Consider the following 25,426-nt stretch of genomic DNA (forward strand, 5'->3'; position numbering starts at 1 on the left):
AAATAAAGTTGAACTAAAGTAACCCTAATATTTCTTAAAGTAAACTAACTGTTACAGAGGCCTGTTCTAGCTCCTGCTTGTGTAGTCATTTGAGAGTGATGCAGGCTCAGATGATGTTGAAAATGTTTAGAAGTAATTCAAAAAAGTCTAAAAAGTAAATAATATAAACTCAAAAGTAAATAAAATCGTACTAGCATGGTGTCCGATGACTTATTTGCTGCTGGTTTCTTTATACGGCAGAAATTTCATGATGCTTTTGACATTAGTTGACTTAGGTTGATTGTCTCGCTAGTCAGTTTTGGTGGTTGTGTTCTGCGTGCATTGACGGTGCTGATCTGTTGCAGTCAGTTTTAGTAAAGAAGGTTTAGAGTTGTCATAGGAAAAACACATGGTCACTGTGTAGGAAGGAAAATCTAATGTTACTTTGTCTGATGTTGTTGAGAATGATGATTTGGGTATGGATGATGACTAGTTTAAAGATGGCCAGGATTCCTCGGAGCATATCCTTTTCCAGATTGTATAGTTAAATGTCAAGTTCAGAGCCTTAGAAGCCATCTTAATATGGTGATGTTAACAAATGGTGTGAAGCTCTCATCCTCAGGAAATCTGAATCTCTTGCCTTATGATTCTCAGGAAAATGCTGCTCAAAAGGTAAAACTCGAATTCATGACCTTTATCCTTAAATAAGCCACCCTTCCACAAACCGAAAAAAGTAAATAGAAATAATCTATATTATGTAACTGCTATAAATCATCTTAATAGCTTAGTTCCTACCGCACCTTCAGTGTTCTTCCAATTTGATGAATCAATATCAGATGTATGCTTCTGAATAGACTTTTTGGTCTCTGTCCTGCTGGTATTTTTTTTTTTTGGCTGCTTGTGCTTCTATGTTGCCTGCTCAATTCATTGAGAGTGATGCAGCCATCTCAGTATTCTGTTTTTATCTGCATTCTGTTGCGGTATTTCAGCAGGTGGTTTTGGGGTTGGTTGGGTCTGGCTATGGGGTTCAGGTGCTAGTTTGCAGCCTGTTTATGGTGTTGTGATAAATCTGATGTTGGTGTAGGTTGTTAGTCAACATCAAAAATCTGGTCAATGTGAGCAGTCAGTTGTGCCATAGTTGACCTCCGTTGACTCTGTCGCTGGTTTGTTTTGTTGCGCTTTCTTGCTAGGTCTTTGTGCTTGTTTGTTGGCAGAATTGTTATATTTAGTTGTTGGTTTTTTTACTTGTACATACATTCTCTCTAAAAGTAAACTAAATATCTCTTAAAGTAAATTAAATCTCTCTAAAAGTAAAATAAAATATAATGGAACTTTGATTTTAATTTTTTCCTTAAATATAAAGTCGAAACCTATTAGCTCAAATGGTAGAGCAATGTGCAATTGCACATGGGTGTAGGTTCAAATCCTACATAGGTTGACGATTACTACGTGTAAAAGTCTTATCGTATTCTTCTATTATTGAAAAAGTAGATCAAAATTTGAGAAAAGTAAATGAATTTGTCTAAGAAGTAAATGGCATATTTGACATCTTAATTGTGATTCTAGGCTTTGAGTTGATATGCCCTGTATACATGATGAATCGAACTTTGTGAAGGAAAAATGGGAAAGTTCTACATGTTTGAGCAAAGGTAAACTAATTCTCGCTAATAGTAAATTAAATCCCTTTAGAAGTAAACAAAACAATAATGAAACTTCTATTGTATTTTTCATCTCTGTACAATATGAAATAAACTATAAGAAAGAAATATTTGGTCGAATGTCAAAGTAAAGGTTTTTAACTTAAAAGTAAATAAAAATAGAAATAGAAAGGCTCGGTAGAATTACAGCACCAACAGAGCAGAAATGTAGTTTCAGTAACAAAGGCCAAAGTCAACTAAGGGCCAAGTTACCAACTGATTACCAACTGATTACTGTAACATACAACAACACAGCAGCTGGTGTTTTGCCTTGAGTTATGGCCAGCAAACCAACTGAAACTAAGAATCCAAGCTAAACCAAATATGTATCAGTACCCACTCCCCCTCCCTGCAACAACAACACTCTTGGCATTGTTGCACACGCCTGACTACACCGGACCTAGTGTTGGAAATCTGGAAATCTGCGCCAATTTTGCATAAGATCATGGGCATCCAAAATACTTGAGAACAGGCATAATAGGTCAGATTTCCAGTCACCTCTATAAAACAAACCAACAAGGACTAAAGATAAAGATTGTCTCTTTGCTCTAAAATAGGTAACATAATTTTCCTTTTGTTCAATTCAAAAGTAAATAACTGTAACGCCCCGACCTCTAATTCAAGTATTAAAGCATACTTAGCAGCGGAATCAACCTAATTCGGTCGGGACATTACCTGCCGTAACTCCCTCTTGGGAATTACAAGGCAATCATTAATCTTAAACTATTAAAACTCCAAATTTAATATAATAATCCTCTATATTCCCAAAGTAAAAGTACATAACTTACTAAAAATCTTTAAATAAACTATTAAAACTTAAAACAAAAACTAGGTGGAAATTATTAAAGTGAAATTCCTCGCCACTAATCGTTTCCATCGTTCCCCGCAGTACCTAAAACAGAAAACATAAACGGTGAGCCGAAGACTCAGTAACGAACTATTCTAGCAACGTAAATTCATTTCAATTCATTTTATTTAATAACACAGGGAGAATAGAATAATGTAAAACATTTTATAAAGTTCTTTATTTAATTCATTTATAACTTTTGGGTGCACATGCTAGCCGTGGCAAGTATGACATGGTAGAACGTCTTCCACGATGGACCGCTGTCCATAAAACATGGGGCCTTGGCCCGAAAACATGAGAGCCTTGGCTCAATGGGCGGATGCCCCATGGGTACATGCATGACCGAGAATCGTAACCTGTGAACATATACTGCCAAACGGACTAGGTATTTCACTTTCATTTATCATGTTTCGTTTAATTTTACACTTTAGCCTTTTTACTTCAGTTGAAGTAACATATTTCCTTTAGATCATGTGATCAAAATAAATCATCATTCCTGTCATGGTTTCTTATAAACATTATTTTATAAGAACATTCAATCAATCATAATATAAGGAATAATTCCATCAAATCGTATTATAATAAATAATTCAATAAAATCATATTTCGTTTCCCGCAATTCATAAAACATGTCAGAACATTCATTTAATAAATCAATCATAACGTTGTAATTTCATAATCGCGTTTATAAGGGAATTGCGGGTACTAGCAATAGCCGTTACCTCACTTCCGCGATTTGCTATGGGTTTTGCTTTCTTTGGTTCGTTCGTCCCGAGCTCCGAGTCCAATTCTTTCAAAATATTAAATCATTGAATTAGTACTAAATTAATAAATAATTTAAAATCAATATTTTATAAATATAAGTAATGAATTTTATAAATAACGAGTTTATTTCATAATTTAATGAAAATATTATTAAACGAAAATTTTATTCGAAATATATTTATAGATTTCATAAATCGATTTATATGAAAATATTATTTAAATTCCATTTTTATCAAGTCAATTAGTAATTTATTTTAGTCAAATCGATACTAAAACCTGAAAAATAATAACAATCTATTAGTAAATAATTATTTCATAAAAATGTATTAAAACATGAAAATTAATGATTTAGGAAATCTGAAATAACAATTTGGCTTTAACTTACCCAAAGTCCCGAATTGAAATGGCCCAACACAATATGGGTTTGAGGAGGATCATTTAAGTTTCAAATTGAAACTGGTTTTCTGGAAAAAAAGAAGAATAAGAGCAGGGGAAGGGAAAGGGGGCCGAAACAGGGGAGGGCACGAGAAAGAGGAAGGAGAGGACGGAGGACGGAGGTGGCTGGGCTGGGCGGCGCAGCACAGAGAACCGCGCCTGGAGGCGCCGGTGATGGTGGTTGTGCAGCGACGACACAAGGAGGAAAGGGGAGGGGTGCGCAAAGCCGCGAACAGGGGAGGGAGGACAGGGGAGTCGAAGAGAAAGGAGGCGGTTCACGGCGGAGGTGGAGGCGAGATTTACTCCAGAGGCGGTGAGGTGGTTTCGATGTGGTGGTGGCGTGACAGTGGTGGAGCAAAGGGGAAGAGACGAGGGAGGCAGGGGAGAGGCGAAGGAGGGAAAAAAAACAGGGACGGTGGGGGTGGTGTTCTGAAACTGGAACGAAGGTGGTGGTGAAGAACACCATGTTTATCAATGGTGAAAATTTGGAATTTGATTTTGCAGATTCTGAATCAAAGGAGCTATTCATAGAAATGGGATTGAACAATTTACGTAATTGATGATTTAATTTGCAAGAAATCTAGATGACAAATGTAAGGGAATAGGAAAAAGGAGGTGATGACTAATGAAAGCTAGTAATTCAGGGGAGTGAATCAGCAAGGCTAGAGATCTTAGATAGAATATATGGCAAACACCATGGCTGCCATTTGCCCAAGTTACACGACAGAGAAGAGGAGAAAAGAAAGGGTTGACTTGGTTTCAATGGGTCAAAAGGGTATTTGGGTGAATCTACTATGTGGGATAAATTTTCAGAATTTTATTGCTATGTTTTTGGAATTGGAAAAGAAAATGGAAAGAAGTGACTTTGAGCAAGATTAATTTCCAAAATAATTCTTTTTATAAAGTGCTAATAAAATAAATTTAGTTTTTCGAATAAAATTTATCGTAAATAAGAATCTTTTATAAATTACAAAATATAATTTAAAATGTAACTAAGCTTGTAAATATGAAATTAAATTGTAAAATCCGAAAATTAAATAAATCGTGTAAAAATATTGAAATTCTCAAGTCAAATGAAATTTTTGTTAATCAAAAATAAAGTTCAAAAATTAGCTCTTAAAACGATTTGAATTTAAATAAAAATAATTAAGCATAATTAATCGAGTTTAAAGAATTCGGGGTATTACAATAAAAAACTTGTAAAAGTAAATAGAATTGATTCAAAAGTAAAGAATAATCAAATAGGAGAATTAATATCACAAACGAAATAACAAAGAGTGGCCTACGTAGGATTCGAACCTACATCATTGTGCATTGCACAAAGCTCTACCAATTGAGCTAATAGGCATTACTTGCATGTTTTGTACAACAGAAAATATAGCACTTTCAACACTAGGACAGGTGCAAGGCGTTTCAACTTCAAGCTAGCTATTAGATGTTGAGGGTGTGACCCACTCAAGATCGATCAATCTGCTCCCACTCAAGTTTTCTAAGCTCCGAAGAAAACTTGGTGAATCCTTGACTGTAAACAAACACCCTGGTGATGGAGTTTTCTCAGGATCCACCTGCAAGCAAGGTGAGATCGAGGCTGTTGTAACTGGTGTTCGCACCTTCTTTGGCAAGGCTGCTCACCTTATTGACAGCACCAACCAAGTTGGTCACTTCCAAAAGGTAATAGTAATACCCTACTGTAGAAATTATTTATGGTATAATTATATATATACCAAGCTAGCTAATTAAGTAAGTATATATGAAGGAGTTGACAACGATTAGAAACTTCTGCTTAATACCGACTGTTGTTAGAATAGTAGTTGAGTTAATAGTGACGTACCCAATTCAGCACAGAAAATACAGAGATGAAATTGACAATATGTTGGTATTGCTGATTAGAGGAATTCTGATTTGTATGCCAACAGTTTTGTCAGTTACAATGGCCATTGGATCCCACCGTTTGTCACAGCAGGGTGCCATCACTAAAACTGAAACAAAATTACCTGATTAGCCGCTACCAAGGAATGGCTACTGCACCTGTCACAACAACAACAAAAATAGCAAGATCTTTCAGAAAGTCAGTCTTGGGCCGATAATTTGCTTCTAAAATTAGGGGGGGAGCTGAGATAAAGAATTGAATCAAATGCCTCTCAAGTAAGTAGTTATAGGAGAAATCATTCAAATCAAATGTAACAATACATCACATAACGTAATTAGCAAACTCAAATTAAAAATAATGGATATGATGCAAGTATTATAGTACTCCCTCCGTCCCGGAATACTTGACCTGTTTTCCTTATCGGGTCGTCCCTTAATACTTGACATGTTTCTAAAAATGGAAATATTCTAACAATATTATATTATTTCTCACTCCACCCATATTAACCGACCTACCCCCTACTCCATACAAAAAGTAATTAAAAGTTCAACCCTTATGTACGGGTAGCCCTACCGGTATGCCGGTAGGACAACCCATAACAGCTGTAACATAGACATATACTCACAAGAAGCACCAAAGGTACAGTCGGCATCCAGGGTTTACAAACCCAGTCGGCAGTTCTCTGACATCATCTGCCTATCAGAGCCGAAAGGGAGGATCCGGAACCAACGGGTAATAACCCGGGTCCTCCGTACAAATAACCCGTCTATATATACGGACCCCCATCAATGCCAAAGGTACGCAATTCGAATCCAATCATTCTTATGAGCATTTATTACAGAGCTATCAGCATAATCTGACTTAAGCATCGGAGGGGTAATTCTCGGATCACCCCCGAGGCTAGTTAACGGCTTCACTGTGCAGGATCCAGTCAGCAGCCTCAGTCGGGAGTCAGTCATCCTTTTCCTGTTCCGAATCCGCAGCCGGAACAATTGGCGCTAGAAGGAGGGGACCCCCACTTGTAAGCAGAACCCACAGCCAGGCAAAACAAAAAAAACAAAAAAAAAAAAAAAAAAGAAAAGAAATCAATCATAATCATCACCCTTGAAAATGGAGAGTACGCAGTCAGATTCGTATAAGAGAAGCAAAAAGCAGGCCTCGAAAGCAACCCCACAGAGTACGCAGACGACAAAAACAACAACCCCATTGAAACCCACGCTATTCTCGGCAGAACCAATAATAACACCCGTCAATGACCAACCCACCCCCCAGCTAGGGAGCCAGTCGGTCGTCAGCAAAACTACGACTGCAGCAACACCCTTGCATGTTCTGGGATACTCAGTCGAGGACGACGACTCAGAAGGAGAGCCCAAAAGCCCAGCCCAGGACGATACGCAAATGCCGTCTGAACTCGCCGGTCAGTTCTCGGAGGAACAGTTGGCTACAGCAAGAGCGGTGATGGCCGCGTTGTCGGCCTTGAAGCCAGCAAGAAAGGCAAACACAGAACCTGTACCCAGGACAGTCATACACCAGACTGCAGAAACACCAGTCGGCGAAAAACGGAAGAGATTGCCGATAAGAAACCTATTCGGAGAACAGATCCTAGTGCAACAAGAACAACACCCAAATACAAACCAGGCGATTGCTCTGCGCAGTCGGCCGGAACCCATGGTCATCGAAGAGACAAGAGAAGCACCCCAGAGATACGCGTCGCGCCGTTACACCATCCAACCTGCAAACTCCCCCATGTGCGCGGACATTCTGGAGGAACCAATGGAGAAATTGAAGTTCCCACTCTGCAAGTACGACGGATCCACAGATCCGGAGGTCCACTGCAACACATTTGAGCAACATATGATGTTGTATACAGATTCCGACGCCATGTGGTGCAAGATATTTCCCTCAACGCTGCTGGGAGTGGCATCCGGCTGGTATAAGGGGCTACCAAAGGGGTCGGTATATAATTACCGACAGTTAGAAACAGAGTTCATGCTACGGTTCATCAGCCGGCAGCAGAGAAAGAAAACGTCGGGAGAGCTGATGGCAGTCACCCAGAGAAGCGGAGAATCCTTAAGAGATTACCTCACCAGATTCAACAACGAGTCCACCAGCATACCAAACTTGCAGCAAGAGATAGCTGTGGTGGCCCTGATGAGAGGAATGAACCACTGCGAGTTCAAAAAATACTTGGGAAGAAAATCCTTCACCGATTTGGGAAGCGCACTGATAAAGGCCCACGAATACATCAAAAGCGACGAGCTGATGACAATCCCAAATCACTATCAGTCGGCACAGACCAGAAATGCCGCACCAAGGCCGGTTCAGCCGGCGCAGCAGAATCAGAACAGGGGGTTCAGAAAGGATGAACAGAGGAAAGACCCAAGAGGGAGGGATTACCAGAAACAATCAACCAGCATATACCCCACATTCCCCGAATACACTCCATTGAACGCCCCAAGAGCCGCAATTTACAATGTCAACAAGAACGAAAACTGGAAGAGGCCTCCACCAATGAGCGACAAACCCCGACCACAGTCGAAGTACTGTGCATTCCATGATGACTGTGGACACTATACGGAAAACTGCAGAGATTTGAAGGATAACATCAAGGATATGATCAGGAGAGGCTATCTGACACAATATAAAGCCCGACAGAACAACAACAACCAACAGAATAGCAATTGGCAAAGCAATAACACAAACAACAGATTACCATCCACCCAAACACCGCTCCAAATAGAGCAGAAAGCACCAGAAACCAGTCGGAATGGGGAGGTTAGAAACAGTGGCCAGAAGGGGCCGACAGTATGGGTCATATCCGGAGGACCGTGCCATGGGGGAACAATCAGTGGAGCCGGCAGAAGTCTGGGCGAACACCGCCACCTGGTAAACTACCACAGCACCATAAAATGGCCGGCAACCCAAGTCATGCCAAATATTTCATTCACCCCAGACGACTGTCGCGGAATTATATACCCTCACGACGATCCACTGGTTTTGGGCCTCGAAATAGCAAACTTCCCAGTGAAACGAATACTGGTGGATGGAGGGAGTTCAGCGAACATTATCTTTTGGGAAGCCTTCGTTCAGCTAAAAATAGACGAGAAAGAACTCACACGAGTCAACTATCCTGTGATAGGATTCTCCGGAGCCACAGTCTTCCCGGAAGGTAGCATCAGGCTACCAGTGCAGATTGGAGAAGGTAGAGCCGCAAGGGACCTAATGGTAGACTTCTTAGTAATCAAAGTGCCTGCTGCATACAACGTAATAGTGGGCCGGCCATTCATCCACGATGCACAAGCAGTGGTATCAACATACCATCTAACTATGATATACATGTCTAACTTTGAGAAGGCTGAAAGAATCCGAGGCAGTCAAGATTCAGCAAGAGCATGCTACTTGACGGCATTAAAAACACCAGGCCGACTGACCCCATCCAGGAATATAGCGAGAGAGGCAGCAGCGAAAAGACCGGCAAAGGGTCAAGCCCCAATATTGGGGGGCGAGTCATCTCTTTTGCCCAAGAAGGAGAAAAGGCAGAAAATGGAGTCACCCACAATCGAAAGCATCGAAAAGGGGACTTCTCTACCTAGGGTAGAGGCCGGAGGAAGGTCAGAAGAAGTCGAGCTGGTAGAAGGAGAAACTGGCAGAACAGTAAAATTAGGAACCGACATTGACCCCCAGTTGCGGGTAAACATGATCGGTCTGTTGAGAGAACATGCGGATGTGTTCGCATTTTCCGCAGACGAAATGCCCGGTATAAGCTCGGAGGTAATCGAGCACCGACTGAATGTCGACAGAGCAGTCAGGCCGGTAAAGCAAAAGAAAAGAAACTTCTCAACAGAAAAAAATCAAGCAATACAGGAAGAGGTAGAAAAGTTGTTGGCAGCAGGATTTATTGAACCATGCGACTACCCGGAGTGGTTGGCCAACGTCGTAATGGTTAAGAAGTCAAACGGCTCGTGGAGAATGTGCGTAGATTTCACAAACCTTAATAGAGCATGCCCAAAAGACTGCTACCCACTGCCAAGAATCGATAGGCTAGTCGACTCCACATCTGGCCACGCGCTGCTCAGCTTCCTTGACGCATTCTCCGGGTACCACCAAGTCAGCCTTGCAAAGGCCGACAGGAAAAAGGCAGCATTCATCACTGAGGGGGGAGTATTCTGTTACAAGGCTATGCCGTTCGGGTTAAAAAACGCTGGGGCAACGTACCAAAAACTGGTCGACAGAGTGTTCGCAAACCAAAAAGGCCGCAACATTGAAGTATACGTCGACAACTCCATAGTGAAAAGCAAATTGGAGACCGATCATTTAGATGACCTCAGGGAAACGTTTGAAACTCTGCGCCGTTACCAAATGAAACTAAACCCCAAGAAATGTGTGTTCGGAGTGAAATCGGGGAAATTCTTGGGTTTCCTTGTCAGCGAGAGAGGCATAGACGCAAACCCAGATAAGGTAGAAGCGATACTCAGTCTGCCTCAACCAAAAAGCATCAAAGATGTACAAAGGCTGACAGGAAGAATGGCGGCTCTGACAAGATTTGTTAGCAAATCAGCCGACAGGTCGATTCCATTTTTTAACACTCTTAAGAAGAACGGAAAATTCCGGTGGGGGGAAACCGAGGAAAGGGCCTTCGAGAAGGTAAAAGAACATCTTCGTGCTTTACCGACGATAGCCAGGCCGGAAGAGGGCGACAAGCTACAATTATATGTGTCCGCTTTGAAGGAAATAATGCCCTTGGTCCAAGTATGCATTCTATGTTAAGTCTAATAAATGCGGTTCAGTATTAATTAACAAGTTAATAATTCAGTGAGATCAAGTGAGCTGAATGCCTAGCTAGAGGCCGCTTCAGTTCAAGTGGAATTAATGATATTAATCCACAGCTTACTCTTGACTGAACCCGTAGGGTCACACAAATAGTACGTAAACGGATCAAGTATTTAATGGCATTAAATACTCCATCTATGAATATTCGGAACCGACGGATCTTGGTTTCAGTGGGAGCTAAGATCGTCACAGGCAAGAAATGAATACTCCGGAAACGATGATATTGCCGGAAACGGAAATATGGATCGTATCGGAAATATGAATATTATCCAAGTCGTAGATGTTGCCGGAAACGGAAACATGGTACGTATCGGAAAATATTATTGGAAATGGAAATATTACCAGAATCGGAAATATTGCCGGAAACGGAAATATTGTCAGAATCGGAAATATTACCGGAATCGGAAAATAATTCCGGAAACGGAAATATTAAATATTTGTTCGAAACGGAAATTAATTCCGGAATCGGAAATATTAAATATTGTTCGTATCGGAAATAGATTCCGGAAATGGAAATTTAATCGGAAGCGTATCGTACGAATTAGCATCGGACGAGGCCTGCCGGACGAAGGCCCAGCACGAAGCCGGGCCATCGCCCAGCAAGCACGCACGCCACAAGCCCAGCGCGCACCAAGGCCACGGATGCGTGGGCCGCGCTGCGTGGGCTGCTGCTCGCATGCGCATGGGCAGCCCTTGTGGCTGCCGTGTGTGTGTGAGTTTGTGCTCATGCGTGATTCCTAAATCTACAAGAGTCAATGTATGATTAAATTTCTATTCCTAATTGGATAAATTAATTAAATAGAATTCATGTAGGATTCTAATTTCAATTAATTCGTATCCTACTAGGATTACGATTCCTTTTCCATAACTCTATAAATAAAGGCCTAGGGGTCATTATTTATACAACAAGTTTCAAGTATTCAAAACTAAGATTTTTAAGCAGAAAAATCAGCCAATATTCTTGCCTACCTAACCGAAAATATTAGAACCTTAAGGGCGATTCTAGTTGGTCAATCTTAAGGCGGATCCGGACGTGCTGTGGACTATCTACGGAGGGACGACACTTGGAGTCCTAAAGACTTGTTCTTGTTCGGTTCGGGCGCAGCTAGGGAAGGCACGCAACAAAGAGTATGCATCTAAACTATGCTAAATGATTATGTGTAAATAATATGTTTCCTGGCTTTATGGTTTTTCCGCATGATTTATGAACTGTCATATGAATCATAACCTAACAGTGGTATCACGAGCCCCTTATTATTTTCATAATCTAAATTGCATGAACATGGTTAAATATTACAAATTTGCAAGAATTAAAAGGGGTGATTAATTTTCGTAATTGTTAATTAATTGCAAATTGCGTTTATTTAATTATACGTACGCAGTTTTTCGGCAGTTTCTTCGTTACTCATCCAAATCGAGTGATTTTTGTGTCAATTCCGCATGTAAAAGGCATTCTAAAATTTTGACAAAAGTAATATTTTTCTGCCGAACCCAGAATTCTCAAATTCGAAGCCTAACTATGACTTTTCGAAGGTTTTAGTTTTTCGAATGCAAAATTTCGTAAATTTAAGATGTTAAATTAAATATTTGCGATTCTTGTTGATAAATCTTGAATTTTTGATTGACCTACTGCATATGTTTAACAAGTTTGAATGCCTAGTCTTGTTAATTATGCAATCTAATTTGTAATTATGATTAATTTGTTGAAAATTAGAATAATTTAGAATTAATTTGATTTTCATAATTAATTGTAATTTAATTAGAAACCTATGATTAAAAACCACCATAAAAATTGTAAATTTACGATAAATTTTAAATTTTTATGACCTAGACTTGAATCCATAACAATCGGAAATCAATTGGATAATAAATTTTCGATTTTTCGCCCTAAAATTATGAAATTAATATTATTTATTAATTTGTCATTAATTTTAAATATAAATTTTAAATTTTTATGCGATTCGTTCATAAAACTTGCACGCACGAAGCAATGGACGCTTCGTGTTACCCTTAAGGGGTGTTGTATAATGCGGGCATACGACGACGAGCAAGGGAGCTCGTCGCCCGTGCGGCACGAATGCAGTGAGCAAGGGCGTAGTGCACGAGCACAAGGCAGCAGCCCTGCCTTGTGTCGTGTGCCACGAGCAATGAACGAATGGGCATGGGCGAAGGTCGAGCCAAGGCAGTCGCATGTGGGCAGCAAGCGAGCTGCGCCACAACGCGCGCTGCCTCGCACAAGAGCGCGCAGCCTCGCGCGCAGCGAGCGCAAGCTCGCGTGCCACGAGCGCTGCGCCCAGCATTACTCGCGCGCACAGCGCGCGATGTCGCCCGCCCAGCGAGCGATGTCGCGCCCCAGCGAGCGTTGGCTCGCGCGCACAGCGCGCGATGTCGCCCGCCCAGCGAGCGATGTCGCGCCCCAGCGAGCGATGGCTCGCGCGCACAGCGAGCGAGCTCGCGCGCCCAGCGAGCGATGTCGCGCGCGCGCACTGCGAGCGATAGCTCGCGTGCGATGGGCGCTGTGCGGAGGCTTGCGATAGGACAGCAGCAGCTATGCGACGAGCGCATGGGCTGCGCGCACATGGCCAGCAATGGCTGTGTGCGTGCGGCCCATGCGCGTGCAACGCGTAGGGTGTTTGCGTTACGATTAGATCGTTTTGAATGTTTAATTTGAAAATTTCAGTTCACGTAATTTAATTAATTTTAAAATTAATAATTTGAATTAATTTCTTGGATTTTAATTTTGAATATTATAATTATAATAAATGGTATTTATTCTAATTATTTTACTAAAATTAAAATGATGAATTAATTTAAATGCGACTGAAATTAAATTAAATTTTTGGATTCAATTATAAATTTATATGAGCTTTAAATTTTAATTAAATTTGTATGTTTCCGGTTAGACTAGAAATACAATTTTATGTTTAAAATTAGTAAAGCATATGAATTTATTGGTTTGAGTGGGAGCGCTTTTTAGTCATAAACTCTTGATTAGGTCTACAAATCCTTAAGGTTAAAACAACTTGATTAGAATTAATAAGGACTGAATAATTGGTAGATTATTGGTGCCCTTGATTAATTGCTGCAAATGTTTACGTGATGCATAATGTGTTATACTAACCAGCTATGTGGGCCATTCATGATAATGAATGGGTGAATGGTATATATTGTATATGTACTGTTTTGCAGGTTATGAAGTGACTAGTATGGCCCAAATAGGATAGAAAATATGGTCTGCGTACCATTAATTTGAATGTAATTGGTCTAAAGTACCAAAGTTATTTTTCAATTCAAATATGGTCTGCGAACCATCAAATAGTTGTAATTAGTTATAGCTTATCCTATTTGAAGAAAATGGTGCCTCCCACGGAGATTTTCAAGACGGACTTTGAAGTCAAAGCTTCAAGATGAAGTCGGGCCATACTAGATCACAAATATCTTATGCATGTTTTAAGTTATTTATTGTTTTAAATATGTCTTAAAATGCATGAGATCAAAAGCTTGATTATGTTGCATGATTAAGGATTTTAGTTCACTTAAAATCTAACCAACATAGTAAGAGCCTTAAGTTCCAAACTTAAAAATTGAGTTAAAAGGTGCCATGCCAAAATATACACTTGCTTGGATATCCTTTACATCAATCTAGTAATAGTTTTCGCTCAGCGAGGTGTTACTTATTGGTCCTAAAGGGGCAAGGTACACAAATAATTGTGAGTACATGTTAGTTTTGGTGAAACTCAACGATATAAGTAAGGAGTCCTTTTATGTCGTGGCAAATTCGATAGGTTTACCTAATAAGTTCTTAGACGTACCTATCAACCAAGAATAGTTTCTAGACTATTAGCAAAAGGCTTTTGCTTACCTAAAATGTTTTACAATTGAGTCGACAAACTGTGCTTAATTCTTCAATGGTTTTAGGATCTTGGAATCATTTTATTCACACCTGCCGGAACAATAAAATCGAATAAAATGCTAATAACTTGTTTGAATTGCATGGTTGCTTTAATTTCAAGTTATTATTCATGATAAATGTTTAGACTTTGCATGCTTCAATGTATGTTTTAATTATTGTTTATAATTAAATATCTTGCACTGCAATAAATCCTTTTAGAAAGGTAACAGTAAATTTCCTCGATTGGTAGTGAATCCAAGAACGATTCATGGAAATGAGAGAAAGTGAGCAATTTAAAATGTACGTTTCTTTTAGCGACTTTTATGGTTGTTTTCGAAGATCAAAATCGAATGGCAAACCAATTGGTGCTTGTGAATTCAAAATACAATGTAGTTTTGAGATCATAAAGCATTGAGCTTAAACGCTCAGCTTTACCAATGGTTAACAACCTAACATCTTTGTCCATTTAATTCTCGAATGAGTCTAGTCCCTAGACATTCGAATAGATCGATACTTAGAGAACTTTAGAAGCTTCTGGTAAGATCATCTAGTTGAAACAGAATATTCAACATAAATTAAATGGTAAGAACCTTGTTGGAGTGACATTGGACATGTCTAACAAAGTATAAAAGTCAACACTAAAGAAATCAATTCTTAAGACTATAAGAAAGGGTACAAGAAATAGGAAAACAAAGGAACATATGAAAGGAATTTACGATTCCGTTTCTACCTATAAGTTTATGTTTAAAGAGAAGTGACCTAGCAATCAAACTTCCTTGGTATCATATACCGCTTGAGGTTCTTACTTCGGTAATAACTCAAATAATGGAAGCTAGGATACACTAATGACCTACAAGTGGGAAATGAAGCATGGCAATGCTACATTAGTTGTAGGGTCATCTAGTTTGTTTTAAGTCCTTTCAAAGGCTGGAACTTAATGGATATTTTGTTCCATAATCAGCATACCTAAATTTCTGCTTCAAACACAGAAAGACTCACATTCAGAAGAACAAAAACAATGCTTGTTTGTTTGTTTATTTGAATGAAATGGTCAATTACTGGTTGAGTCAATATGCTTGATTAAAACAAACAACTCTTTAAAGAACTTTACTAGGTTCAAATCAAACCCTTGATTTGAGTTCCATTAAATCTTTGGCATTGTTGCTTAGACCATATCAACAAGTTAACATTCATAAGCTCTATTTTGATGGACTTTTGAAAGTTGGTTGATTTCTAGATCAACTTAAGACAAGCTAGTCTTACTTGTTGAAAGTAACAAAGAATATGAACTATTGTTAGAACGCCTTGACGATAGAGTTCAAAGCTAAAGAAAGGTTTTATGACTTTATTATTTCACATGGATTTGAGTGAATATAGGTTTATTTACTCAAATGTGATATAAGTTGAATCTGTTTGGCTAGTTCAAAAATTCAGAAGTATAAAATCCACTTGGCAAGAAATCATAAAGATCTAGGCTAGATCATGTTGATGATTACTTGAGACCAAATATGATCATCAATGATTGTGTGTTCACAATCTAGGTCCATAAGATATGGCATATCTACGTTGGAATGATCGAAGTCAATTAGTACTTGATTCGATCAATGATGAATCATAAAGACTTTTCCTATAATTTCTAAAACAAAATGCTCAACTACCACCAAACTAAACCAAATTCGTCAAAGCTATTGAAAAGTAATTTCAGAATATCTTTTCATAATATATCTAAAGAGTTCCTAAACTCAGTGGGAACTTAGTGTTTGTTATTCAACAAACTAAGGCCCAAGCATAGATATATGTTTCATTGTGATTTATTCAAATGAGACACAAGGGTATTGTTTCTACCACGAATTTTTGAGAACATAATGTTTGTTTGCTCGAAATAATGTCCTTTTGGAGATTCGTTTCCAAAATGACAAGTGGGAGAAAATAGACCTCGAAAGTCTTCGAAACGAACAACAAACATAAACGAACATTCCGGAGGCTTTTTCGAAGTGCTTCAGAAAATCCGAACTTATTCTTTAAGGACTTTAGAAGTAGCTTTAAAGAATAGACATCTCTTAGAAGACTTTACAAGTGCTTCAAGGAAAACAGAATATTCAAAGGACTTTCAAGTGGCTATTTGATATTCTATTGTTTGATGTTCTATACCCTAGTAGGCATAGAGTTCAAGTCACTGGAACTATGAGATTCTTCTAGATAGTGAAGAAACATGGAGTTCAGGTCATTGAAGCTATGCGATTCTTCCATTAGATAGTGAAGAAACCTACAACTTGCAGTCAAACTATTATCATTAATGAGTTTGTGACTTGTAAGAAAGCTATGACGAAACCCAGATTCCCTAAAATGGTTAGAGGCCATATATAGACTCAAATGTTTTAAATGGTTAGAGGCCATAAAACATACTCAATGTTTTGATGACAAAATTGAAATTTTGTTGATTTGCAAGAATAGTTTCACACCTATTGGTTGCAAGTTTGTTTTAAGGATAAAAACCATCAAACATGAATTGTGTTCACACACAAAGCTAGATTAGTTGCTAAAAGTTACAAGCAAATTCACGATGTGGATTGTGTTGAAACCTCATGCAAAATCGTAATGCTTCAAGTCTATAATTCAAGCAATGATTGCATATTGGTAAATATGGCAATTGGATGACAAAAGTATTCCTCAATCAAATGTTGGAATAAACTATGTACATGGCATGTCATAGGATTTGTGGATCCAAATAAATGCTTGAAAAGAAAGCTAGCTTACGAAATCTAAGTACAGATTTAAGCAAGCAATTGGGAGTTGGAACTGTATTTTAGTGAAGCTAATAAGTATTTTAGTTTCATAAAATGTACATGATTCTTATAGATGTATAAGAAGTTTAGTGGGAGTACATAAAAACTTATTTGGTCCTATGTGTATCACACACATATCTCTCTATTGTGAAATAACATTCAAATGCTAATGACTTAGATTTGAAATTATTCATCAATGATGGACCATGGCGAAACTTAGTACATATTGGGTATTAAGATCTATTTACAAAGATCTTATAATATTGTTTTAGATTAAGTAATGGCATTTACTAAATCAAACACGAAAGTCTCCATTGGAGATATTCGACCCATGTGAATAAATCTAAGTAAAGAATGTTTGAACTATGTATAAGCATTTACTAAGTTAAACATCAAAGAGTCTAAATGAGATTCTTAACCTATATTATATGTCAAAGAATTTAGCTGGATTCAGTATCTACTAAAATTGAATGAGCTAAAGTTACATGAATAGAATTCAATTGGGAATTATTCTGCAAAAGAATTTATCATGTATGATATAATATGAGGATCGCCAAAAACGTATCGTATGACTTTAGGCATGACGAACATATACCAATCTCTATTGATCTAAGTGAAGATCACCTAGATTGAGATCAAGAATACTTATGGTACTTGAAAAGGTACATAGGAATAGTTCTTGATTCAAGGAAATAAAGATACGCTAAATATTGATGCTACACGCATAAACACTGGCAAAGGATCAAGCAAGACCCTTTGGAGTTAACCATTGATAAGGACGAGCTATAGAGCATCGTGTTTTGAAATGGCAACATGGATTGGAGACCATGAGTTGTTGCGTGGGAAATTAAAATATTAATTTCTATGTTCTAAGATATAGTTGGAAAGTCTTCCACATATCTATGAACTGCTTGGATAGGTAAATCCAAACAAAGCATCACTAGCAACCTATACAGTTGAAGTAAAAGTAATTATTGCCTAAGAAGCAATAAAACAGGGTTGTTTAAAGTTCTTCACTGAACTTGGGTAGATCACCTATCTGCTGGCTTGATGGTTCTTCATTGAAAAATGCGTGGAACCACTCTTGAAGCAAGAAAAACGTCTGCTAACTTAACGGTTCTTCATTGCAAAATGCGTAGAACCACTAATGTGGTAAGAAAGACTAGATCACATAATAAACAAAACTCGAAAAGATCTTATCATCATATCTCAAAGAACATTCGATGAAAAGGATGTTAAGATTGGCAAAGCATGATAACTAAACCTATGCAACAAGTGAGAAGCAACACTCACATTGTCGCACTGGAAATCAAGCATAGCTTTGAATTCCATGAATTGTTTTAGAAAATGGGTTTGAGGCCCATGGTTGTAAAACATTGGGGTTGAACATTTATCATATATGAAATGTATTTTCATATTCCATTTAATCTTGGTTTAGTATTAAATGATGAGTCCCTTCAAATTTGACGAAATATTCAAGATAGACTGTCAGGACCAGTCCTGTGACTAAGAAATGTCTATCAAGTGAACTTGAATGTCAAAAGTTGAAAATGGTCCCTAGTCGGAGTTTTCTATAAAATTGGACGCATAGAAAACGTTAGACGATTAGAATGCAAGATGACTAGTAGTTCTGTTTCTTGAACTATGTGGACATGGCAATGTCATAATCATTTGCATAGATACTTACTTTGGGAAGACTAGTATCGGACAAGACCTATGAAACTTTACTGTAAGAGATGAAAGTCTGTCATAAGTAAATTTCATTAAATTATTAGACACTAAATCCTCAATACCTGAGTGATTTGAGATTACTTGTTTGAGAACTGGTTGCTTTGACGTTGACCAACCGTCGCACCGTAAAAGGAGGCTATAAAGGCAACGCTCAGGTAATCACCTATCAAACGAAGTCTAATCTCAAGATCGCAAGATTGGGATTGTCCTCCCATAAATCGGGATGAGATGCTTAAAAGTTGTACAAGGCCACTCGGAGAGCTAGAAACTGTGAAATGCATGGCCGTGCTCGGATGAATCATAGGCTATGATTATCTGTTTATTTGATCAGTTGAACTCTGAAACCGAGGAACACCTCTGGACATAATAAGGATGACAACTCTTACCTTATGTTCAAGAGCAAGCATCGAGCAACAAAGGAATTAGGAAATGCACACTTGTCCCTAAGGACAAGTGGGAGACTGAAGGAAATAATGCCCTTGGTCCAAGTATGCATTCTATGTTAAGTCTAATAAATGCGGTTCAGTATTAATTAACAAGTTAATAATTCAGTGAGATCAAGTGAGCTGAATGCCTAGCTAGAGGCCGCTTCAGTTCAAGTGGAATTAATGATATTAATCCACAGCTTACTCTTGACTGAACCCGTAGGGTCACACAAATAGTACGTAAACGGATCAAGTATTTAATGGCATTAAATACTCCATCTATGAATATTCGGAACCGACGGATCTTGGTTTCAGTGGGAGCTAAGATCGTCACAGGCAAGAAATGAATACTCCGGAAACGATGATATTGCCGGAAACGGAAATATGGATCGTATCGGAAATATGAATATTATCCAAGTCGTAGATGTTGCCGGAAACGGAAACATGGTACGTATCGGAAAATATTATTGGAAATGGAAATATTACCAGAATCGGAAATATTGCCGGAAACGGAAATATTGTCAGAATCGGAAATATTACCGGAATCGGAAAATAATTCCGGAAACGGAAATATTAAATATTTGTTCGAAACGGAAATTAATTCCGGAATCGGAAATATTAAATATTGTTCGTATCGGAAATAGATTCCGGAAATGGAAATTTAATCGGAAGCGTATCGTACGAATTAGCATCGGACGAGGCCTGCCGGACGAAGGCCCAGCACGAAGCCGGGCCATCGCCCAGCAAGCACGCACGCCACAAGCCCAGCGCGCACCAAGGCCACGGATGCGTGGGCCGCGCTGCGTGGGCTGCTGCTCGCATGCGCATGGGCAGCCCTTGTGGCTGCCGTGTGTGTGTGAGTTTGTGCTCATGCGTGATTCCTAAATCTACAAGAGTCAATGTATGATTAAATTTCTATTCCTAATTGGATAAATTAATTAAATAGAATTCATGTAGGATTCTAATTTCAATTAATTCGTATCCTACTAGGATTACGATTCCTTTTCCATAACTCTATAAATAAAGGCCTAGGGGTCATTATTTATACAACAAGTTTCAAGTATTCAAAACTAAGATTTTTAAGCAGAAAAATCAGCCAATATTCTTGCCTACCTAACCGAAAATATTAGAACCTTAAGGGCGATTCTAGTTGGTCAATCTTAAGGCGGATCCGGACGTGCTGTGGACTATCTACGGAGGGACGACACTTGGAGTCCTAAAGACTTGTTCTTGTTCGGTTCGGGCGCAGCTAGGGAAGGCACGCAACAAAGAGTATGCATCTAAACTATGCTAAATGATTATGTGTAAATAATATGTTTCCTGGCTTTATGGTTTTTCCGCATGATTTATGAACTGTCATATGAATCATAACCTAACACGCTTCAGCCCAAACCGTTGCTGCCGTACTAATCAGTGAAAAAGACAAAGTCCAGCAGCCGATATACTTTGTCAGCCACATTTTGAATCCGGCAGAAGCAAGATACTCGCTGATAGAGAAAGTGGCCTATGCAGTCCTGATAGCCGCCAGAAAGCTCAGACCATATTTTGACGCACATACCATACAAATTCTGACGAACTTTCCACTAGAGAAGGCTTTGCAAAAAATGGATACAGCCGGCAGGCTGTTGCGATGGGCAATAGAGCTGTCGGAGTACGATCTTGAGTTTCACCCGCGCAATGCAATAAAAGCACAAGCTTTGGCTGACTTCATAGTTGAAGCATCCTATCAAGAAGAGGAAACCAAAGCAGAATCCTGGAAAGTATCAGTAGACGGTTCAGCCGCTCAGTCGGGAGCGGGAGCCGGCGTTGTCATGATCTCTCCGACAGGAGATAAGTTCGAATACGCAATCAGATTCACTTTCGCAGCTTCGAACAACGAAGCAGAATATGAAGCAGCCATTGCAGGGGTACAGCTATGCTTGTTGGCAGATGCCAAGAGGATAGTAATGACAACGGATTCTCAGTTGGTGGCAAATCAGTTTTCGGGAGAGTATGAAACAAAAGAGCCGTCAATGCGGCGGTATCAAGAAAAACTGAAGACGCTGACAGCGAAATTAGAAGCTTTTGACATCGAATTGGTCCCCAGAGCGTTGAACACTGCCGCAGACAGCCTAGCGAAACTGGCCAGTTCGAAAACAATCGAGCTCAGTCGATCAGTAATGATAGAAATCATGCACAGAAGGAGTACGGAGGAAAAAGGAAAGGAAATAATGGTCATCACGGCAAACAAAGAGTGGTACGATGATATCTGGGCGTACAAGACGACTGGAGTTCTCCCGGCCGATATCAGGGAGGCAAAGAAAATCAAAAAAGACATCTGCTGGTACGTCATATATCAGGGGCAAATCTATAAAAGAGCCTTCAGCCTCCCCCTGCTGCGGTGTTTGACGGCATACGAATCCGCAAGGTTAATCGAAGAAATGCATGAAGGAATATGCGGAAACCATGTAGGAGGAAAAACACTTGCTTTGATCTGCCAAAGACAAGGTTACTACTGGCCAACCATGCTGGAGGACGCACAGAGCTACGTCAAGAAATGCGAAAAATGCCAGCTATTTGCCCCAGTAATACGTATGCCAGCAAACGACTTGATGCCCATTTTGAATCCAATCCCATTCGCCCAGTGGGGAATGGATATCGTGGGACCCTTCACAACAGCCTCAGGAGGCAGGAAGTTCTTGATTGTTGCCGTCGATTACTTCACAAAATGGATTGAGGCCGAGCCGGTAGCAAAAATAACAGCCAACCAGGTACGGAAGTTCATCTGGAAAAACATCATAACAAGATTTGGAATACCGACAGCAATAGTATTCGACCACGGATGCCAGTTCGACTGCGAACCTATACGAGCATTCTTGGCAGACTACCGGATCAAATTCGCATATGCCTCAGTCTGCCACCCGCAGAGCAACGGGCAAGCCGAGGCCGCAAACAAACAAATACTCGTAGCCCTTAAGAAAAAGTTGGATGAGTTCAAGGGCAAGTGGGCAGACACAGTCCCAGAGGTTCTATGGGGTAACAGAACGACGGTTAAAGAAGCAACAGGAGAGAGTCCTTTCAAACTGTGTTTCGGATCAGAAGCAGTCATACCGGCTGAAGTAGCACTACCCACCTTTCGCATCCAGCATTATGAAGAACAGGGAAACGACAGCTTACTCAGACACCAGCTTGATTTCCTACCAGAGGTCAGACTGCAGGCGGAAATTAGGTCGGCCGCATACAAAAACAGAATGAGCAGGGCCTACAACAAGCGAGTAAAACATAGGAAGCTGGAGGTAGGCGACCTTGTACTCCGCCGGACGGCAGCAACCGGCAAAGCTCAAAAACAAGGAAAACTGACTGCAAATTGGGAAGGGCCCTACCAGATATGGGAAGAAGTGGTAGCTGGATCATACAGACTAATGGAGATGAATGGAACACCGCTGAAGAACTCATGGAACGCAGATACTTTAAGAAAATTCCATGTGTGAAGTTGTATGAAAACATGATGTAGTAGGGCCGACAGTGCCATATTTTGAAATCTAATATATGAGCCAGAACTATATTCCAGGTAAACTATACGGCATAAACAAAACGAAATAAAAGGTTGAGCACATTGGCTCAGTCAGCAATGTTGCAAGATACGACAAGGCGAAATAAAAGGTTGAGCACATTGGCTCAGTCAGCAATGTTGCAAGATACGACAAAACGAAATCAAAGGTTGAGCACATTGGCTTAGTCAGCAATGTTGCAAGATACGACAAAACGAAATCAAAGGTTGAGCACATTGGCTCAGTCAGCAATGTTGCAAGATACGACAAAGCGAAATAAAAGGTTGAGCACATTGGCTCAGTCAGCAATGTTGCAAGATACGACAAAACGAAATCAAAGGTTGAGCACATTGGCTCAGTCAGCAATGTTGCAAGATACGACAAAACGAAATAAAAGGTTGAGCACATTGGCTTAGTCAGCAATGTTGCAAGATACGACAAAACGAAATCAAAGGTTGAGCACATTGGCTCAGTCAGCAATGTTGCAAGATACGACAAAACGAAATCAAAGGTTGAGCACATTGGCTCAGTCAGCAATGTTGCAAGATACGACAAAACGAAATCAAAGGTTGAGCACATTGGCTCAGTCAGCAATGATGTAAGATACGGTAAAAATTAAAACCTAAGGGTGAGCACATTGGCTCAGTCAGCAACGAGGCAAAATACGACATAAGCATATGCAAGGGTTGAACACATTGGCCCAATCGACAAGAGGCAAGATGCAATATATAATAAAATCAAAGGCAAAACGACGCCATTACGTGACAAATTGAATAAAAACAAACGGATAATCCATCAAGTGCATCACATAGATTTTAAACAAATACAGGGACGACAGCCACCACCCAAAAATAACTAAATGCGGAGTGAGTAGCTGCTAAAAGGCACAAACATACGCCTCAGACGGCGCAGCCAAGACGACAATAACGTTCTTGAAACAGTTAACACACGGCAAAAGACAAAGTGCCACAAACAGCTAAAAGGTACCAAAAAAGGAAATTGTTTATAAGTTACATCCGCTAAATGATATTCAAAAGCTACCAACAGACATTAACAAGTATGAGGCCGGAAAAAACTGTTGGAAGAACCACAGGAGGAGCCTGGTGATGACTGCCAAGACCGTCAAGCTGAGTAGTCTGCATCACTCCAGTAAGCAGACTCGGGAATCTCCCTGTCAGGCAGAAGGCGAGGGTCATCATTTGACAGGCTAAATCGCATTCCTGTCAAAGATAAACCTAACGTTCACCAACTAAAAATATAGCAAGGGAAGCAAGGATCGTATCCACAGGGAAACAATGTTCTTTCTACTATTAATCGGCAATTCTAGACTATTGGGAAACAAGAATATAGGTTGATTTGTATAATGAAACTAGGTTGATAATAAAATAGGGAAAAATCAGATATTAAAAGGTCTAGGGCACAGGTTCACCGATGAACAACATTCCAGGATGACAACAATCGATAATAATCAATAAAACAGTTAATTAGACTAGCATGCTCTCTCGAATCGATACTAATCATAGACTTAGAATTAACGGGCTCTCGCTACGTATTAATCCCAATTCTACCTATTGAAACAAGCCTAAACATCAAATTGCATCTCCCGAATCTTAATTTGATATTGCGAAACTAATACAATCAAACCTGCGCAAATCTAATTGCAAAGTAGATAAGGGCAATCAATAGGAATTAACAGCTAAACCAACAATCAACAACAATTAATCATCCTTTCACATTCGTTCATGGATTCCCAAAACCCTAGAAAATCAACTACTCACACATATTAACAATAAGCAAAGCAATTGGCATGATTGAAAACATAATTAAAGCTTAAACAAAGAATTGAAATAAGGAATAATACCTAATTGAAGAACAATGGCAAATGAAAGCTTCGATTTTTCTTTGATTGAAAATAAACTAAGTGTTTAGAGCAAATTAGAGAGAGAAAATTAAACTTAGAAAAATAAACTAAGGGTTTTGTGCTGGAAAATAAGATGTCCCTCAAAAATAAAACAAGTTTGCTTATATAGTTTTGCCAAAATAAGGCCTAAAAACGGAATTAAAAAACGCGAAAAACTGCTGGAGGTTGGCGTCGCCCGATCGGGCGACGCTTCGCCCGATCGGGCGAATCACTCGATAGTCGGCCCGATCGGGCCAAAATCCGCCCGATCGGGCGGGTTGCGAAATCTCCAAAAAGCCTCCAGATTGACCGCCCGATCCGGATCGGGCGAGCTGCGCCCGATCGGGCGCGCGTTGATGAACTTGGCTTGCTTATACTTCCGCCCGATGGTTGCATTTCGCCCTCAGCTTCCAGGGCGATTTGCAATCTTCAATGTATCTCGCCCGTATCACCAAGTCTAACTCCCGGGGCTCAACCATAAGCATCTCAGGCTCCCGAAAGTCGACGATGGAGGTCCCGAACTTCTCGGACTCATATAGTGGCCTTGATCAACAATGAAACGGGTCTAAAACGACCAATTTCTCATAATCAAACCTGAAACTCAAGGCACACTCAATAACACACATTAGTACTAGAAACGGCTCCTAAGAGCACGTTTGATACATAAAAGTACTAAGGGACGGGGGTAAAAATTCTATATAAAACGCATATATCAAACTCCCCCAAGCTAGATCTTTGC

General features: G+C 39.7%; 1 protein-coding gene and 1 long non-coding RNA gene across 2 annotated transcripts; one reads left to right on the forward strand and one right to left on the reverse strand.

Moving 5' to 3' along the window:
• Nucleotides 1-2,089: 2,089 nt before the first annotated feature.
• Nucleotides 2,090-4,709, reverse strand: LOC130462729 (uncharacterized). The gene is made up of 3 exons (XR_008923438.1): nucleotides 3,674-4,709; nucleotides 3,246-3,313; nucleotides 2,090-2,568 (listed from the first exon to the last, which is right to left on the reverse strand). It is a non-coding gene; the product is annotated as an uncharacterized lncRNA (long non-coding RNA).
• A 2,282-nt stretch (nucleotides 4,710-6,991) lies between these two features.
• LOC110791832 (uncharacterized) lies at nucleotides 6,992-22,727 on the forward strand. Its single transcript, XM_056832780.1, has 2 exons — nucleotides 6,992-10,286; nucleotides 20,644-22,727. Exons 1-2 carry the CDS (start codon nucleotides 6,992-6,994, stop codon nucleotides 22,725-22,727), a joined length of 5,379 nt encoding a protein of 1,792 aa, XP_056688758.1.
• Nucleotides 22,728-25,426: the final 2,699 nt, after the last annotated feature.

This window comes from Spinacia oleracea, chromosome 6 (genome assembly GCF_020520425.1).
Source record: "Spinacia oleracea cultivar Varoflay chromosome 6, BTI_SOV_V1, whole genome shotgun sequence".
In the NCBI taxonomy this organism is placed as follows: Eukaryota; Viridiplantae; Streptophyta; class Magnoliopsida; order Caryophyllales; family Amaranthaceae; genus Spinacia; species Spinacia oleracea.